Source organism: Trachurus japonicus, unplaced genomic scaffold (assembly GCF_045865225.1).
Source record: "Trachurus japonicus isolate A0001 unplaced genomic scaffold, Traja_1.0 AP030824.1".
Classification (NCBI taxonomy): domain Eukaryota; kingdom Metazoa; phylum Chordata; class Actinopteri; order Carangiformes; family Carangidae; genus Trachurus; species Trachurus japonicus.
In genome coordinates this window covers 320,586-340,333 of record NW_028220957.1, presented here as the reverse complement: position 1 = coordinate 340,333, position 19,748 = coordinate 320,586, and the positions used below count along the sequence as shown (strand labels likewise).

General features: G+C 43.0%; 3 protein-coding genes across 3 annotated transcripts in view; all 3 read left to right on the top strand.

Annotated features, from left to right (window-relative positions):
* The first annotated feature begins 3,771 nt into the window (after window positions 1–3,771).
* LOC146959974 (uncharacterized) overlaps window positions 3,772–19,748 on the top strand; it is a 146,661-nt gene continuing 130,684 nt past the window's right edge. The window contains exons 1-4 of the mRNA XM_085772741.1: window positions 3,772–3,802; window positions 4,266–4,478; window positions 7,047–7,166; window positions 7,282–7,395. Of these exons, the coding sequence (XP_085628867.1) occupies window positions 7,096–7,166; window positions 7,282–7,395 (185 nt within the window). The 5' untranslated portion in view covers window positions 3,772–3,802; window positions 4,266–4,478; window positions 7,047–7,095. The remainder of the gene's footprint in view (window positions 3,803–4,265; window positions 4,479–7,046; window positions 7,167–7,281; window positions 7,396–19,748) is intronic.
* LOC146959978 (NLR family CARD domain-containing protein 3-like) lies at window positions 10,124–12,220 on the top strand. Its single transcript, XM_085772734.1, has 2 exons — window positions 10,124–11,929; window positions 12,043–12,220. Exons 1-2 carry the CDS (start codon window positions 10,407–10,409, stop codon window positions 12,218–12,220), a joined length of 1,701 nt encoding a protein of 566 aa, XP_085628860.1. The 5' UTR covers window positions 10,124–10,406.
* On the top strand, window positions 13,085–19,409 carry LOC146959977 (E3 ubiquitin-protein ligase TRIM11-like). Its single transcript, XM_085772733.1, has 5 exons — window positions 13,085–13,115; window positions 13,182–13,380; window positions 13,472–13,645; window positions 18,401–18,447; window positions 18,600–19,409. The coding sequence occupies exons 1-5, from the start codon at window positions 13,085–13,087 to the stop codon at window positions 19,151–19,153; spliced, it is 1,005 nt and encodes a 334-aa protein (XP_085628859.1). The 3' UTR covers window positions 19,154–19,409.

The window sequence follows — 19,748 nt, the reverse complement described above, 5'->3', positions numbered from 1 at the left end:
GTGGAGGATATCAAGCTCAAACCTTCTATCTTTTTATACAGTCTATGGCTCAAACTCATGGAGATCCTTCTTTTTGGGCTTGTACACTCAGCTAATGGAAGTGAGAAAAGAATCCCACGTTTATCTGACGATATTGATGGCTGTCTGATTGAAAATAAGAATCTTTACCAGCCTAAACCTCCTTGAGTTTGATGTGTGTGATTTTGGTTGATGATGTGATGTGACTTGTGTAGCAGGGAAGCCAGCTGCTGGGTTTTCTCTCCCTTATGAATTCATCCTTTAAAATAGAAATCATAATATAAAAGTGACAGTTTGAATGAACTATTCTGCTGTCTGGAGCCCAACCTTTTATTCTTCTATCTCTCTCTCTCTCTCTCTCTCTCTCTCTCTCTATATATATATATATATATATATATATATATACACACACACACACACACACACACACACACACACACACACTATATGCTTTATGAAAAATAAAGATAGATGAAAATTCAGCACAATAACTGACTTCATGTTCCGCAGTTTCTTTCTTTTTGTTCTTCAAAAATGACAAATCAAATTGTTCTCTATCACATATGGGAAATGTCCACATGAGAAAATAATAATAACAGAAATGAGTTTTAATGAAGACTGGAACAGAGACAGGACTGTTACTACATAGTCATAACACTGTGTTGATGGGACCATTACCCAGAATCCTTTGCTCTGTGATGCAGGTGCAGGTTTATGACAGTAGGGGGCGCTGACGTCACATTAGGCAGAATCTCACCTGCACCTGTTGAACTGCACCACACAAAGCTCTGACATAGACAGAGTACTCTAATACAAATACACATACTACTGGTCAACATGTACTCCGTTACAAGTAAAAGTAGCTCAGTCCACATGTTACTGCAGTAAGAGTACAAAAGTACATCTTTTAAATGTACTGTAAGTCAAAGTCAGAGTCAGAGTAAATGTCTTATTCTCCACATCAATGAATGACTCTAATAGTTTGTAAATGAATGTAAGGAGCTTTTAACTCTTGTTAGTGAGAATGAACTCTTTGCTGCTCAGCTGCACTGATGTGCTGCTTTTAGGGGTTAGGGTTTCCTTCACAGACAAACACAGCTTGTGTCCAATAGGAGCTGAACCGAGACCAGACCAGACCAGACCACCTCCTCAGGCCGCACTAGTTCTGGTGCATTAGAGTGCGATGTGCTTTCACACTGACCCAAACGGGACCACATTTAGTGCACTAACACTGCAGGTGTGAATACACCCTTACAGGCAGAGTTGACAGTCCACCTCGGTGATTTTGGCCGCCGCCTTGATCAAAGCGTGTGGGGGCCGTTTCATACGTAGCGAGTAGCGTCAGCGCGGATCTGCACACGAGCTTTATTTTAAAACAACAACAACAACCTTTGTCATGGTGGAGCTGAGAACAGCTGAGTGTTCCTCTCCTACAGCTGACATGGGGTCTGTCACAGTGTCACAGTGAGTCACCGTTCATTAATACAGAAGCTTCATCCTCCAATCTCTCTGTCCTGTGACTGTCCTGACCCTGAACGCCACACAGGGACAACATGGAGCTGCTTGTTGAGTTTTATTAATGTTTACATCAGGCTGAACTCAACAGTAGCCTATAGGCTACTACTGTGATTTAAGTAGTAAATATAATGAGATGTAATTCATATCAATTGCAAATATTTTTTATTGAGGACAATAAAAAAAATTGCAAACAGAATCATTTATTGACTATCAAAGAAACAAGGTTCCTTCATCAGGTTTAAAGTACAAGGCAAGAAATGACGACAATTTTTAGACACACACTATATTGGCAAATGTAGATGTGACGGGCCGGGGAGCGCTACTTCGCCTTGGGCCTCGCATATCTCCCAGTCGGCCCTGATACCAGTACATCATCATGTTGTGTTTACCCACTTCATAAACTGTCTCTTTCCTGTCCTAATTGCTGTTTCTTCTGCATCAACAAATTATTGCCAACATGAGTTTATTCACTACTGTAACTGTTTCTACAGTAGGAACAGCAACGTTTACAACAGTAAAGTCACAATAAACTCAATATCTGGAAACAAATTAAAATTTTCACTAAAATCAATCTGAATGAGTGATTCGTCCAGATGCTGCTGTGATTCACTACATCCAGGTAGCCTGATGTTAGACAGGGGCTAAAGAATCAGAGGGGTCATCAAGATCAACATCTACACTGACATGAGCTTGGAGTCTGGAGTTCACATAAAGGCACACTCCTCCCCCTAGTTTCCCAATTCTGTTCTTATGGAAAAGTTTACAGCCCTTTAGATTGAAGAGATCGATATGTGACATGTCATTAAGCCAGGTTTCACTAGTGAGTAATGCAGCAGGATCATCCTAGTGTTTAGACAGGCTTCTAATATTCAGATGAATCAAGGAGAACTTGGTGTCTGTGTTAAGGGGAATAAGTTGCTTAGGTTCATATTGTCTGCACTTTATATTTCTTCCATCAAGGCCACATTCATGTACATTATCCCCATCTTCATTATTCAAGTTATAGAAACCCATATGGATAACTTTACTAATTTCATGGCTTCTGGGTACAGTTTACATTTATACAAACACACAGGACATTTGTACAAACACAAAAGACCATACAACCACAAACAATCATACATACATACAACAGTTTCAAAACAAGACTCAAACAGACAGTGGTGGACAGTAACAGAGTACATTTACTTGAGTACTGTACTTAAGTACATATCCAGAGGATTTGTACTTTACTTGAGTATTAGATTTCTTTGGTACTTATTACTCTTACTTGAATACATTTCCAAGACAAATATTAGTACTTTTACTGGAGTTAATTAGTAGGAAGGCTGAAAAGTACTGGTTACTTTCAGGTCTTTTTCTAAAATCCTATTGGACACAAGCTGTGTTTGTCTGTGAAGGAAACCCTAACCCCTAAAAGCAGCACATCAGTGCAGCTGAGCAGCAAAGAGTTCATTCTCACTAACAAGAGTTAAAAGCTCCTTACATTCATTTACAAACTATTAGAGTCATTCATTGATGTGGACAATAAGACATTTACTCTGACTCTGACTTTGACTTACAGTACATTTAAAAGATGTACTTTTGGATACTTAAGTACCTTTAAAAGCAAGTACTTTTTTACTCTTACTGCAGTAACATGTCAACTGAGCTACTTTTACTTGTAACGGAGTAAATTTTGACCAGTAGTATTTGTACTCTTACTCAAGTACTGGGGTGGAGTACTCTGTCCATCTCTGCAAACAGAAATAAACCAACAGAGAAACAAAAACAGGCAGAGCACCGTGCCGTCTGACCAGGCATCCTCACACCCCATGATAGTAGGTGACTATAGTTTGGCCCAAATCCTCATTCATAAAGAAAAGAAGAGAAAAAGAGAGGGGGAAAAGAGAAAAAAGAGAGAAGAAACAGATGATATTAAAAAAAAATTTTGTTTGTTTTTTATCCATTTGTTTTTTGTTTGTTTTCCTTTTCTTTACCCTGTTTCCCTCCCCCCATTCCCCTCCTTCCTCCTCCTTGACTGCTGCTCCAAGATTATTAAGAAATCCCATGTCACCCCCACACCCTTCCTGTTTGAATTGTGCTTAAAGAGGTCACCCCCACACCTTTCCTGTTTCCTGTTTGAACTTTCCTTCCTCTTCTCGGCCCTTCAACTTGTGGTTGTGTTGTTGTTGTGTTATTATAATGTTACTGTAGCTGAGTCAGAGCTGCAGCTGTAAAGTCTGGACCGACAGAACCGTGTCCTCCATGTTGTGTGGATGTTGTGGTAGAACCGTGTCCTCCATGTTGTGTGGATGTTGTGGGTAGAACCGTGTCCTCCATGTTGTGTGGATGTTGTGGGTAGAACCGTGTCCTCCATGTTGTGTGGATGTTGTGGGTAAAACCGTGTCCTCCATGTTGTGTGGATGTTGTGGGTAGAACCGTGTCCTCCATGTTGTGTGGATGTTGTGGGTAAAACCGTGTCCTCCATGTTGTGTGGATGTTGTGGGTAGAACCGTGTCCTCCATGTTGTGTGGATGTTGTGGGTAGAACCGTGTCCTTCATGTTGTGTGGATGTTGTGGGTAGAACCGTGTCCTTCATGTTGTGTGGATGTTGTCGGTAGAACCGTGTCCTTCATGTTGTGTGGATGTTGTCGGTAGAACCGTGTCCTCCATGTTGTGTGGATGTTGTGGGTAGAACCATGTCCTCCATGTTGTGTGGATGTTGTGGGTAGAAGCGCTGGAATAAGAGCAGAAGCAGAGTCAGTGGATGGTCAGTAGTTGAACACAGAGTGGTTCTTTGTGTGCAGCTCCACTTCCTGAGGACTGGAGGCAGCTTTACCGCCTGAATCAGCCTGTGGAGGAGGCGGAGAGGAGCCGCTGCTCTCCCGCTGTCTGAGCCACTAAACACGGCCTGAGCTAGTCCGGACAGCTGCTGGAGAACAGCTGGGACTTTGTCTGTGGTGAGTAGAGTAGAGTGGTCTGTCATTAGATTTACACTACAGGACTGATGTGGACTCAGTGTGGACCAGGATCTGGGCAAGGGGTAGCTGAGTGAGGGGCATCTGGGCGATTTGCTGCCATTAAAAAAAATGAAAGTGTTAACAAAAAAATCCTGATGGAAGTTTGTCATATACCAGTGTCTGTTAATCCATCAATTCATTTTCCTTTGATCTTTACTATATTTGAAATTATTCAGATTTTCTGTTTTGTGAAACTCAAAAAATAGACCTTATTTAATATAAATGAGGTATGAATTACAAAAAAAAGTGTGAAATTAGGACAATGAATGTTACTACTTGCTGCCATTAAAAAGAGAAAGGGTTAAAATGGTAAATGGTAAATGGTCTGTATTTATATAGCGCTTTACTATACCTGAACGATACCCAAAGCGCTTTACAGTACATCACATTCACCCATTCACACACACATTCACACACTGATGGCGGAAGCTGCCATGCAAGGCGCGAACCACGACCCATCAGAAGCAAGGTGGGTAAGGTGTCTTGCCCAAGGACACTACGGCAGCAACCGGGACAGAGCGGGGTTCGAACCGCCAACCCTCTGATCATTGGACGACCCGCTCTACCCCCTAAGCCACTGCCGCCCCCCCAAAAAAACTCCTGATGTTCATTGTTGTGATAGTGGAGCTGTGAGGTGAAATAGGTTGAGGCCCAGTTGTTGTGTGTGTAATAATCAGCTGTACTGGTGAGGATGTATCATTGGCCTTGAATGTACTGTATTATTAAACAAGAGGTTGTTCACTAGTGGCTGCTCTCATCAGTGTCGACTGTCACACACACACACACACACACACACACACACACACACACACACACACACACACGTTTCTTAGTTTGGACTTCATTTCATGGAGCAACATGTGAGTCACAGTTCAAAGTTTTTTCATGAATTAAAAAAAACCTTTTATGGTTCAGTAGTAGAAATAAACAGCAGTGAAAACACCAGTCTCTCTACTCAGATTACAGAAGTGAAATCCCCTCCCCCACTTCCTGTTTGAAGTGTGATTACAGATGTCACCCCCACCCCCCCTCCCTGTTTCCTGTTTAAAGTTTACTTTCACTTTGACCCAGCGGTTGTGTGGCAGTTTGTTTCCCCGTGTGAAGGTAAGGTGAACAGTCTGAATGTTTTCCTCGTTAACACCTGTCGTTACCTGAGTTCTCTGCCTTTAACTTGTGGTTGTGTTGTTGTTGTGTTATTATAATGTTACTGTAGCTGAGTCAGAGCTGCAGCTGTAAAGTCTGGACCGACAGAACCGTGTCCTCCATGTTGTGTGGATGTTGTGGGTAGAACCGTGTCCTCCATGTTGTGTGGATGTTGTGGGTAGAACCGTGTCCTCCATGTTGTGTGGATGTTGTGGGTAGAACCGTGTCCTCCATGTTGTGTGGATGTTGTGGGTAGAACCGTGTCCTCCATGTTGTGTGGATGTTGTGGGTAGAACCGTGTCCTCCATGTTGTGTGGATGTTGTCGGTCACTGATCAATACTGACAGTTTTCTTTATTGATGATTGATTTTCCAGAGTTGATCAATGTTCAGCATCAGGTTCTTTACAGTAACTGAGTACATTTAGTGCAGTACAGTTGTGAGGTACTTGTACTCTCCTTGAGTATTCCCTTGTTGTGCTACTTCCTGCTTGTACTGCAGCTCATGTAGCTGACAGGTGAAGCTACTGGTCACTTTGCAGCTGCAGGTTGTAGATTAAAAACACCTGATGAGCTCAGAAACACATGATTAAAGATGGTTATTGGACACAAATCATCAATATTGTTGTGGAGAATCTTTTAGAGCTGCAATAGTTGTTCAATCAATGTTTTTCAAGCAGAAATGTTCAGTTTTCAGCCTCAAAAACTGAAGATTTCCTTGTTTTCTCTGTTTGATTCGACTGTAAACTGAATATTTTTGTCTCTTTGATTGTTGCTGTGACAAAACGAGACATTTGAAGACGTGGCCTCAGACTGAGAGGAACTTGAACGCATCATTTGTCTGTATTTTGTGACATTTGATGGAGCAGACGATGAATGGATGGACAGAGACAATAAGTGTCAGTGGCAGCTGGAGAGTGTTTTTCTCTCTGTGAATTTCCAGTGTGAGTGAAATGAGTGAATGTTGTGATAGTGGAGCTGTGAGGTGAAATAAGTCTTGGCCCAGTTGTTGTGTGTGTAATAATCAGCTGTAGCTTGTTTGATCCAGTGGTTTTCTACAGGGACGCTGTCCACACAGAGACTGTGTCACATCAACTCAGTGGATCTCAGTCCTTGTGTGTGTCAGTGGATGGAAACAGTGGTCCATGGATCATGTTGCTGGGCTGCAGCTTCATGACGCCATCTAGTGGACTGATAGTAGAAGTACAGCAGCTGATGGCAGCTTCCTCTTCCTCACTGCTGTGTGACTGCATTCAACTGACACTGATATGAAGCAGAGAAGAAGAGCCAATCAGTGGAGGAGCAGCTGGAGACATGATGGACATGTGAGCTGCTGTGCAGATGAATGATGTGTGTTTCCTCTGCAGGTGAAGCTACAAAGTGTGTGTGAGCTGATGTGGATGTGAGCTCAGCAGCATGGATCAGTGTGAGGACAGAGAGGAGGGAGCCCCTCCCTCTAAAACCAAGAGCCAGACCACAGGTCAAAGGTCAGAGTTTAAAACAGTCAGAAAGACTTTTCTCTCTAAAAGTCAGTTGTTGTGTTTATTAAAAGATTGAGTTTTTCTCCAACATGCACATTTATCAGTTGTGTTGTTGTTTCAGGATCCAGCAGCAGAGACCAGACTCTCCTGAACCCAGCTGTCTGTCTTTAAAGAGCGACCGGTCAAAGGGCTTAGGTGCTGACTTTAAAGGAGGACGTGGATCAGCTGATCAGATGTAAGATAAAAGCTACATTTCAAGGCTGTTGTGTTTCTGTTGAACGTTCCTCCTGTGGAGTCACATTTCAATGATTCTCTTTCAAATCTCAGTTATAACGCAGACACACGTTGTCCAGCTGCAGTAAAGAGTCCCTGCTTGAACATCCACATGTTAATATTCAGTGATGCTCATGTAACCAATGCGAGTTGGCACAAGAAGGAAGAGAAGGATTCTGTAGTGTTCTCACACGTTTATTCGGCCCAAACCTGCGGGCGACAATTCAGATACCACACTTGTCATCATCCGTCTGTTATATCTCGCCCCTCAGTCATTGTAAACAGAACTGTTACACTTTTTTTCTGTATTATTTCCATTAATCTTTCCAATGGAAATGACAAAACATAAGCTATCTGTCCTGAACAAATGCAAAACATGGGGTGTGTAGCTACTAAATGAACAGAGAGCGCCAAAACAAAAACATGCAGCATTTGCTACGTCTAAATCCTGCAGACGACAATTTAGATACCACACTTGTCGTCATTCGTCTTTTAAATCTCACCCTAAACATACAGAACGACACTCATTACACACAAAGAACCACAGTCTCTGTACGTAGCTCCAAACGAGGCAGCCGAATGATCTGTAGTATAGTTTACAAAACTAGTTCAGAATGTAAAAACTACTGAAAACAACTGGTAAACATATATTCGGGGCGGTGTTTAGCTCAGTTGGTAGAGCACCCGCCCCATGTGTTGAGGCTATAGTCACTGCAGGCGGCCCTGGTTCGAAGCGGCCCTATCCTGTGTGTCAGACTGTCACAATGATGTAGCCTATCAGATGTCAGACTGCCTCATTCTTTCAGTTTTAACCTGAATATACGAGACATGATTGATTTTCCCAACGATCAAAGTAAACCAAACCAAACCGAAAACCATGACCACAAAACCGTGAACCGAACCGTTTGCTTGAACATCTTTTAAATACATATTGCCGCTTAATATGTTTTATGTAGCCTATGGCATTTTTAAGCTTCATGGGCATGTGAGCATGCCCCCGGACTCCCCTAGGGGGTCGGTATCTTGTCACCTCTTTTACCCCTGATGAGTTTGCACCCCTGATAATAATAAATAATAAAGGTGCTTTTTTTTTTTTTAACTCTGTTACACTCAGTGCAGCACAGAAGCAACAGGAAATATGTCAGCACCATCTACTTAAACAGGAAGTAACCACTGGGTTAAAATCATCATTTCATTTGCGCTACATGTTGATGGTGTTGTTTCCACCTGGTAGAAGGAACATGGTGATGTTGGCTGCATCAAGTCGCCTCCTGGTGGCAGCTTTGAGGTGTGCAACAGGGCGACGGGCCGATCAGTGATTACTAGTGAGTTCAGAGTGACGTCAGACACAGAGAGCAGAGACAGAGGATCACATCAGTTACAGGAGCTGAAGCAGAATCTCAGCAGCTGCTTTTTACAGGAGCAGACCAACAGATGTCCATAAATACTGAGAGAGAGAACAAGCAAAATGCATGAAGAAACTAGAAACTTCAACTCATCTACAGAACAAAACACACAGATAAATTACATTTTCTAATGTAAAAGAAATATTCATCATAGTTTACAGCTTTTATCTACAGTAAAATAGAAACAAATCAAGGATTGTTATTTAATTATGGGATATAATCCCCTATTAAATAGTTTGCTCAGACTGAAGATGTGCAGCACTTGATGAAAATCTTAAAAACAAGTTTCTTTGGAAAAACACAATGTTAAAAAACATTCTGTTGAAAACCCAAAACTGTTAAACATGAGTTGTGTTGTTTTTTCAGGATCCAGCAGCAGAGACCAGACTCTCCTGAACCCAGCTGTCCGTCTTTAAAGAGCAACCGGTCAAAAGGAGGACTCATTAACTTTAAAGGAGGACGTGGATCAGCTGACCAGATGTAAGCTGTAACTGACAGTCAGACTCAGGTTACTGTAGAAAAGAACCAGTTTGTACGACGTGTTGTTGGACCAGGTCTGAAACCAAAGTGTCTCTGTCTGTTGTGAACGTCCTCAGGGGACATATAAAGTCCATCTTGTATTATCTCTCTGTACTGATGTTGACTTGACACTGATTCCTCCACAGAGTGGACCAGGAGAGCTCAGAGGTTCCCAGTGGTCAGTCTGCCCAGCAGCATCAAACACACCTGGACTCCATATTTATGGTGAGGACATGTCCAACAGCTGCTGTTACATCTGTTGTGTTCACCATCATCTCCATGCTGCACTTTGACACCAGTGGATTGTCAGTCTGTCCAACATGGATCTGATGTTTGGCTCCATGGTTTTAGTTTGATGCTGTCACTCATAGAGTTTCTGTTCCAGCTGCTGGAGGAGGACATGGTCACTTTTGTCAAGAACGAGCTGAAGAAGATCCACAAGGCTCTGAGTCCAGATTACCCAGAATGCTCAGGAAATCAGAGGGAGGATGAGAAGGTGTTGGACGGTGAGGATGAAGAGCAGAGGAGGAGCAGCAGAGAGGCATTAGTGAAGATCACAGTGAACTTCCTGAGGAGGATGAAGCAGGAGGAGCTGGCTGAGCGTCTGCAGAGCAGTAAGAGGATTTCTCTAAAGATTCAACATGATGGACAAATGAGACGTTCACTGACATCAACACATGGAGGGAAACATGTTCATATTGTCGTTATTTAGAGGAATTAAAATGTTATATTTCCTTATTGATCTCATTTCTTGTGTTTTCATTCAGAATATTTTGCTCCAGTTTGTCGACGTAAACTCAAATCTGTCCTGAAGGAGAAGTTCCAGTGTGTGTTTGAGGGCATCGCTAAAGCAGGAAACCCAACCCTTCTGAACCAGATCTACACAGAGCTCTACATAACAGAGGGAGGGGCTGGAGGGGTCAATGATGAACATGAGGTCAGACAGATTGAAACAGCGTCCAGGAAACCAGACAGACCAGAAACAACCATCAGACAAGAAGACATCTTTAAAGCCCCACCTGGAAGAGACCGACCAATCAGAACAGTGATGACAAAGGGAGTGGCTGGCATTGGGAAAACAGTCTTAACACAGAAGTTCACTCTGGACTGGGCTGAAGACAAAACCAACCAGGACATACACTTCACATTTCCCTTCACCCTCAGAGAGCTGAATGTGCTGAAAGAGAAAAAGTTCAGCTTGGTGGAACTTGTTCATCACTTCTTCTCTGAAACCAAAGAAGCAGGAATCTGCAGCTTTGATCAGTTCCAGGTCGTCTTCATCTTTGACGGTCTGGACGAGTGTCGACTTCCTCTGGACTTCCACAACACTGAGATCCTGACTGATGTGACAGAGTCCACCTCAGTCAACGTGCTGCTGACCAACCTCATCAGGGGGAACCTGCTTCCCTCTGCTCGCCTCTGGATAACCACACGACCTGCAGCAGCCAATCAGATCCCTCCTTACTGTGTTGACATGGTGACAGAGGTCAGAGGGTTCACTGACCCACAGAAGGAGGAGTACTTCAGGAAGAGGTTCAGAGATCAGCAGCAGGCCAGAAAGATCATCTTCCACATCAAGACCTCACGAAGCCTCCACATCATGTGCCACATCCCAGTCTTCTGCTGGATCACTGCTACAGTTCTGGAGGAGCTGTTGAAGACCAGAGAGGGAGGAGAGCTGCCCAAGACCCTAACTGAGATGTACATCCACTTCTTGGTGGTTCATCTAAAACTGAAGAAGGTCAAGTATGATGGAGGAGCTGAGACAGATCCACACTGGAGTCCAGAGAGCAGGAAGATGATTGAGACTCTGGGAAAACTGGCTTTTGAGCAGCTGCAGAAAGGAAACCTGATCTTCTATGAATCAGACCTGACAGAGTGTGGCATCGATATCACAGCAGCCTCAGTGTACTCAGGAGTGTTCACACAGATCTTTAAAGAGGAGAGCGGCCTGTACCAGGACAAGGTGTTCTGCTTCGTCCATCTGAGTGTTCAGGAGTTTCTGGCTGCTCTTCATGTCCATCTGACCTTCATCAACTCTGGACTCAACCTGATGTCACAACAACAAACAACTTCCAAGAAGACTGAAACAACAGGAGTCAAATCTGTAGAGACAATCTTCTACCAGAGCGGTGTGGACGAGGCCTTCCAGAGTCCAAATGGACACCTGGACTTGTTCCTCCGCTTCCTCCTGGGTCTTTCACTGGAGACCAATCAGAATCTCCTACGAGGTCTGATGACACAGACAGGAAGTGACTCACGGTGCAATCAGGAAACAATCCAGTACATCAAGAAGAAGATTGAAGAGACTCCCTCTGCAGAGAAAAGCATCAACCTGTTCCACTGTCTGAATGAACTGAATGATCGTTCTCTAGTGGAGGAGATCCAACAGTCCCTGACATCAGGACGTCTCTCCACAGATAAACTGTCTCCTGCTCAATGGTCGGCTCTGGTCTTCATCTTACTGTCATCAGAAGAAGATCTGGACGAGTTTGACCTGAAGAAATACTCTGCTTCAGAGGAGGCTCTTCTGAGGCTGCTGCCAGTGGTCAAAGCCTCCAACAAAGTTCTGTAAGTGTAGAGATAGTTGGATTTATTCATCATTATATAAAAACCCTTCTGTCTTTCAACAGGACAGATAATAAATTCCTTTCTTCTTTAATTCCTCATGATCATCTCTTCAGACTGAGCAGCTGTAACCTCTCAGAGAGAAGCTGTGAAGCTCTGTCCTCAGTCCTCAGCTCCCAGTCCTCTAGTCTGAGACACCTGGACCTGAGTAGCAACAACCTGCAGGACTCAGGAGTGAAGCTGCTGTCTGGTGGACTGGAGAGTCCACACTGTAGACTGGAGACTCTCAGGTGAGGATCCATCCAGCTGTTTATCTGATGCCACTTGAACACAGCAGCAGGTGTTGACAGAGGGTTCCTGTGTGTTGTTGTGTGTGTTCAGTCTGTCAGGATGTCTGGTCACTGTGCTGGAAGGCTGTGCTTCATTGGACATGTTCATGTTTTTAGTGAACGTTGAACTGAATGAATCAGTTTATAAATGATGAACCTGAGCAGCGTTCACTGTCACCAGAGTGAACACTGCTCAGGTTTTATGACAGTTTTACCTGGTTTTTCCACTTTCAGCAGAATATGACTCATTGTTTAAGTGGTAAAATATTTTCTCAGTCTCAACATTTTTAGTTCATTAATTCATATAGTTTGTTAGTGGCAGTGATTAGAGCCTGGTGATGGAGGTAGAAGGAGGTTCTACTTAAAAACAACAGCTGATTATTTATTTAAAGGGCCCATATTATGCAAAATCCACTTTCTACTGGTTTTGTAGGTCCTATGTGTTCCCGTGGCCTTTCTATGACGCCTGGAGCTGAAAAAAGTCTGTTCACTCCCTAAATTGATTGCTACACTTTTTTGAGATAGTGTCTCCAAACGGGGGAATTGGAAGTGCTGTGCAGCTTGACGTCACAAAGCACCGAACTCACGTGATTCCCCGTCCCGGTACTTCCTTATCCTCTTCCTTATCCTGTCCGTCATTTGACATAAAGCGGTGCAGGAGGAGCGGTCGGTACCACGGTCGCCAGATGATCATTTTGAATCATTGACTGAAAAAACAGCCGTCCGTCATTACAAATGAAATCGCGGACCGGAGAATATTGGAATGGTACCATCACAGTCACAGTTTATGATCAAATCTATCTATAAATCTATGTATACAAACTAGAGCATGTTGAGTAAGAAACACTGTAAACTCTCAGGTTTGTGTTGAAATGTTGTGTATTTATGATTCTAACCTGTTATTTCCTTCATATTGAGTATGTGAGTGTTATTCCTTGAATTCCTCTTCAGACTAAGCGGCTGTAACCTCTCAGAGAGAAGCTGTGAAGCTCTGTCCTCAGTCCTCAGCTCCCAGTCCTCTAGTCTGAGACACCTGGACCTGAGTAACAACAACCTGCAGGACTCAGGAGTGAAGCTGCTGTCTGGTGGACTGGAGAGTCCACACTGTAGACTGGAGACCTTCAGGTGAGGATCCATCCAGCTGTTTATCTGATGACACTTGAACACAGCAGCAGGTGTTGACAGAGGGTTCCTGTGTGTTGTTGTGTGTGTTCAGTCTGTCAGGATGTCTGGTCACAGAGGAAGGCTGTGCTTCTCTGGCTTCAGCTCTGAGCTCCAACCCCTCCCATCTGAGAGAGCTGGACCTGAGCTACAACCATCCAGGAGCCTCAGGAGTGGAGCTGCTGTCTGCTGGACTGGAGGATCCAGACTGGAGACTGGACTCTCTCAGGTATGGAGAGGCTGCTGCAGCCACACACACTGTCTGATAGAGGAGGACGAGCTGGAACATTTTCTATGGCCCCGTTCACACCTGGTCACACCTGGTATTAACATCTGTCTCAGGTGATCCATGCATTGATGACATCAGATCACATCACTCAGACCATATCCAGAGGTGGTGTAGGCCACAGTGAAGCTCCGCCCACTCCACTGACGTCCTCTGTCTCAGTCTGACTCGTCCCAACACAGTTTATACTGAAGCCAAAATGTGTTGCAAACATGAGCTGTGCAGCTTTCATCAGTCACAGTGATGAACTACTGGGATCAGGAGTTTCTCCTCATGATGACTTCAGTGTCTCATCATGACCCACTGTGTCATATTCAGGAGAAGAGATGTCAGTGATGAAAGCAGCTGTTGGCAGCTGTGCTCTGAGTCTCTCCAGATGTTTGGATCAGACTTTATTTCAGAGTGTATCAGGAAACATTTCAGCTGCAGCTGGTTGAACTCAGTGGCGTCATTTCAGTTTTAGACAAGGTATGGCAAGGACCAACCCCTCCCAGGGGGTTCCAGGGGGGGGGTTAAACCCCCCGGCCGAAAATTTGTGCGCATTGTAAATTGAAATGTAGCAATCTGGTGTGATTTGAGAGAAAAATCATGAAGCTTTCTCAATAATCACAATGCTACTGTATCGATTGGATGATACTCACAATACCCCACACAAGGGTTCACAATATAACTTAGTTATCTTTGGAAAATAAATCATTAGTGGTTTTTACTTATTCTCAATTTTCATGTGTTTTCCATAAGTGGATAATTGGTCAAACAGTTTCCAGGTTTTCCAGGACGCGTGGGAACCCTGACTCACCTTCTACAAAGATTTTTAACAAGTATTTTCTTGTTAAAATCCATTTGTAAATAATCTCTGAAGACAAATGAATAGGCTATTTGAAGTTTATCCACTGCGTAAAAGGTGTCTGTATCCTGTCTTAATTGCCATTTCTTTTGTGTCAACAAATTATTGCCAACGTGAGTTTATTCACTGCTAATCTACAGTACATGTTTCTACAGTAAGAACAGCAAAGTTTAACAGCAAAATCAGAATAAATTTAATCTGGAAACAAATTGAAATTTTCACGACAAGTTGAATGAGTGATTCCTCCTGTTGCTGCTGTGATTCACTACATTCAGGTAGCCTAATGTTAGACAGGCTTGCTTGGGACTTGTTTGTCTCAATTAGAAGTTTTTGTGATTTGTGACAAGATAAACAGCCTCCACACTCCACAGACAGTTGTCATTAACAAGATGACTGCAACAGCTTCAGTGTTTCTCAAATAAGAGCTTTCATTTTGTGCTCTAAGTAGCTAGTGTTAGCCAAACAAGCACTGAAATATGACTCATATTTAAGCATGTGGAATAAGTGGTAGGCTAAGTTGTTAGCAGGCACCAAGTCATGTTGATGGCTTTATAACTCACCAAGGTTCGCTCGCTCCACATTCACCTCTGCAGCACATGGAGTTATACAGTCAGAGTTACATCTATGATGCAGCGGCGTGCACTCGTACACATGCTCTCACAGACACAGCGCACGGCGCGGGGCAGCCCCGCCCCTCAGTGAGACAGAGAGAGAGGAGCAGAGAGGAGCAGGAGCGACAGCATGGTGTTCAGTGAGAAAGAGGCAACACTATCGCAAATCCATCAGAGAGAATTTTTTCGTAGCTACTCACAATATCTACACCTGCTCCTGACTGTGTGTAGCGCTTGTGTAAATGTTGGAATGCACAGAAATGTTGTTTGTCACTGTTGGAAATTACAATTTTAAATCGTATTACTCTTTCTGATGTTGAAACACGTCATTTAAACATGACAAATGATTAGAAATACTTAGAGAGAGAGACGTTTTAGGGATCGGTTACACACACACGTCAAGGCTCCATCTAATGATGATAATAATAATCTGACATAAAACCTGATTCCATAAATGTGCAGCTGATATGCGATGCAGAGTGTGTGTTGCTACACGTTTCTACACGCTCGGTGGACGTACACTTCATCCAGTCGGCACCGGTTTGGGTGGAGCTGTGACAGACGGCTGGTGTAACAATATAACCTGCCTATACAACTTCATGTGTTGATCCAACCATGCTCCTCTACAGCTGAGGCTGTGAAGAGCCTCCTCCTCCTGTGGCTGCTGGAGCTCTGGAGTTGTGTGTTTTTTTTCCATGTTATGGAACTATTCTGGCTTTACTTATTAAATGGTTCTTTTTTTTATTTTAAGTATATTTTTTTGGATTTTTTCCTTTATTTGATAGTACACAGTAGGGCTGTCAACGAATGGCAGAAATGAGGTTAGAGTATTGCCTCTTAAAAACAGATATTCGAATAAAAATCGAATTTCTATTTTTTCATATTTTCTCCAAAAATCAATACAAATGGTGGACTTTTATAGCGGTAATGCCTGTATTTATTATCAGCGCATGTCAAACACGTTTTGAACAGTTTACATTATACAAAATAAACGGCTACACAATGCAAATTAGCAACGACATATTAATAGGCCTACGTGAAAAAAGACCGCGTTTTACTCGGCCTTTATCAATTCATGTTAAACAAGTTTTGTGATGACGCGAGCAAACAGCTCGCTCAGGAAACGGGATAAGAGCCGGCATGTTTTATTCCCACATCCCAATAATGATCCTTATAACGCGGATCAAGTACAGCCGTGATGAAGCAGAGGATCATCACAGCTCTCAGTGAACGGCACGATTTTTTAAACGCGTGATTAACGCTGTCACTCGGTAGTTTGGGAAAACAGAGAAGCTGCTTCTCTCCAGACGTGACCACACAGACAGGTGTGTGTGTGTGTGTGTGAGTTACTACGGTTACCGCGGCGCTCCCGTCCCCCAGATATTTCTGCAGCTGGATTGACATGATCCGGTCTGAGACATGAGACTCGCATTTGTAGGAGGAAGTTGTAGTTGCTGTTGTTGTGGTTGTGGTGCGCGTGAAGATAATTTAAAAATAAATTATTAATATTCGAACATCATATTTTCATATTCAAATTTCATTTTAATCACTATAATTCAAATATACATTCAAATTTCAAATATTCATTGACAGTCCTAGTACACAGTAGAGACAGACAGGAAAGGGGGAGGCAGAGAGAGGGGGAATGACATGCAGGAAACGACTGCCCGACGCGGGATTCGAACCGGGGCTGATGCTTACGATCAAATCTGAGTTTCCCGCACCGTTCATGAATCTGGAGTAGAGTTTCAGTAGCGTGAGTTTGTGCAAATCTACAGAGATTTACTAACGTTTCATGAATGAGACCCACTCTTCTTCTTTCCTGGTGCATTGTGGGATATCTGGGCTGGTCAGCTCCACCTGTTGTGTCTTCATCTTCTTTGCTGTGACGTGTGTTTGTGCAGCTTGAGAGTCAGAGAGTGAAAGTGTGTGTCTCACACTGCAGTGACATCACATGGAGAAAAGACATGATGAAGTGTTTCCTCCTGGTCTCCTCCTGCTCTGTATCATCACTAGATAAAGACTCCAGCTCCTTCTTCTCTGTGCTCAGTGTTCATCCAGACATACCAGCCTCCATGTGAACACAGTGATAAAACAGTGTGTGTGTGAGAGCCATGTAATGTCCATGTGTGCATGTGTAGCAGTTGTGAAATGGTTGCTTATAGGCTGCAGGATGACAACACCATGGATCTGAGTTGGTTCATTTATTCTGCAAAGGCAGCACAGGGGCAGAGTCAGGAAACACACAGCTGCAGGTAGAAACAGTCTGCCTCCACAACAAGAGCAGCCAGAGTTTGTTCCTCTTTTGCTGCTCGCTACTGTATTGTATGTCACAATAAAAAATAAAGGAATAAATAAATAAATAGTAATAATAATTTTAGAGAAAAGATACTACTACTGAAATTAATATGTCTATAATCCACTTGTAAATAATAATCATTAGAAAAACAGAATAAAAATCACCATGAAATGATCAAATAAAAATATTCCATACTTTTCCTCCACACAAGGACAATAATAAAAAGTGAAATAATGTGTGCTCTAGTGACGTTTTTACAGCTCTGACCAGACTCAACTCTCATATATTTACCACAAACACATCTCAGAAATCACATTTCAAAGCATTTTTCAGACAAAAGGCACCTGCAAAGGCAGCACAGGGGCAGAGTCAGGAAACACACAGCTGCAGGTAGAAACAGTCTGCCTCCTACGACAGGCCACAAAACACACACACGGCAGACGTCACGTTAAACCCAAACTACAGCCGCTTTTTCACCGTAAAACACAATTAAAAACACGGCAACACATTAATAAAAGCTGTCGTTACTTTAGCGCACAGTTTCAACCGCATTACATGACAGTTTAAGTGCATATTTTACAGAGCAACGTGAGAGCTTCACAACACGTCTTACCACAACAAGAGCAGCCAGAGTTTTGCCGGGAGTTTGGTCCGACGTCGCCCACGTCCCCCTTAGTGTGTTACCCCAATATCGCTCCCCCTTGCTACAGGTGAAGATGGAACTTAGAAATAGAAGTGATATAAAACAAAGCAGGAAATTCTAACTTGTTTTAGATAGTGTTAGCATCGAGCAGGTTTTGAGAATGTTCACCATAATGAATGATAAAAATAAAGAAATAATGACTATAATGAATGATCAGATGAATAAAACAAAGTAAAGATTGAGCCAGCTACACATGCTGACAGAGAAGGTGCTGCTCTGACCCCCCTCCTCCTTTCAGGGTGGAGCCTGCTGGAGTCCCATGGTTGACACCAGGTCTGAGGAAGTGTAAGTCTGTTTTTACTTTGATTCATGGAAACAAAGCAGCACATTCAACCATCTTCACACTGTCACATCACTGACCTCATGAGTCTTCATCAAACTGTCAATAACTGATCACATGATCAATAACTGCAGCTGTGTCTTGTTCTCTCCATCAGATTCCTGTCCACTCACAATCGACACAAACACAGTGAACAAGTGGATCAAACTGTCTGACAACAACAGGAAGGCGACACATGTGATGGAGCATCAGTCATATCCTGATCATCCAGACAGATTTGACCTGTTGCCTCAGCTGCTGTGTTCAACTGGTCTGACTGGTCGCTGCTACTGGGAGGTCGAGAGGAGAGGAAACGTTGAAATATCAGTGAGTTACAGAGGAATCAGCAGGAAAGGAGACAGTAGAGACTGTTGGTTTGGAATGAACGATCAGTCCTGGAGTCTGGTCTGCTCTGGTGGTCGTTACTACGTCAGGCACAATTACAGACAGACAGATATCACCTCCTCCTCCTCCTCCTCCTCCTCCTCCTCCTCCTCTGTCTCTAACAGAGTAGCAGTGTATGTGGACTGTCCTGCTGGCTCTCTGTCCTTCTACAGAGTCTCCTCTGACTCACTGATCCACCTCTACACCTTCAACACCACCTTCACTCAACCTCTCTATCCTGGGTTTAGATTCTGTTCCAGTCCTGGTTCCTGGTTGAGTCTGTGTTGAGTGCATCAGAGTCTCCTCCTGTCACAGAAACCTTCTCACTGTTGAACAGACAGTTCAGTCTCTACATGTCTGTCTCTGTCTCTGTCTCTCACTCACGTTTTCACATTCATGGATTAAACCAGTTGATGTTTTAAACTCTTCTCAGTGATTCTTGTAAACTTCTTCTTGTTTTTCGGGTCCCAATGATTTTTCTGTTGCCATGACGCTGAGTTCATTATTAAACTGTGTTCATCTCTGTCCTGTAAACAATCTGATGTGAAATAAACAAAAACATGATGTAAAAAATAATCAGTAAATAAACGAATCAATAAACAAACATGAACATGTCGACATTTATTACTGGATTTATTTTGAGATTCATTTCCTGTCAGATTTTAATTTATTCATTTAAGGATTTTTTTATTTATTCATCAAGTTTTGACTAAAATGTCTCTCCATAGGCGTCAAGCTCCTTCACAATAAAGGTAGATGTTTGTGTTAAAGCTCCTTCACAATAAAGGTAGACGTTTGTATTAAAGCTCCTTCAAAATAAAGGTAGATGTTTGTGTTAAAGCTCCTTCAAAATAAAGGTAGATGTTTGTGTTAAAGCTCCTTC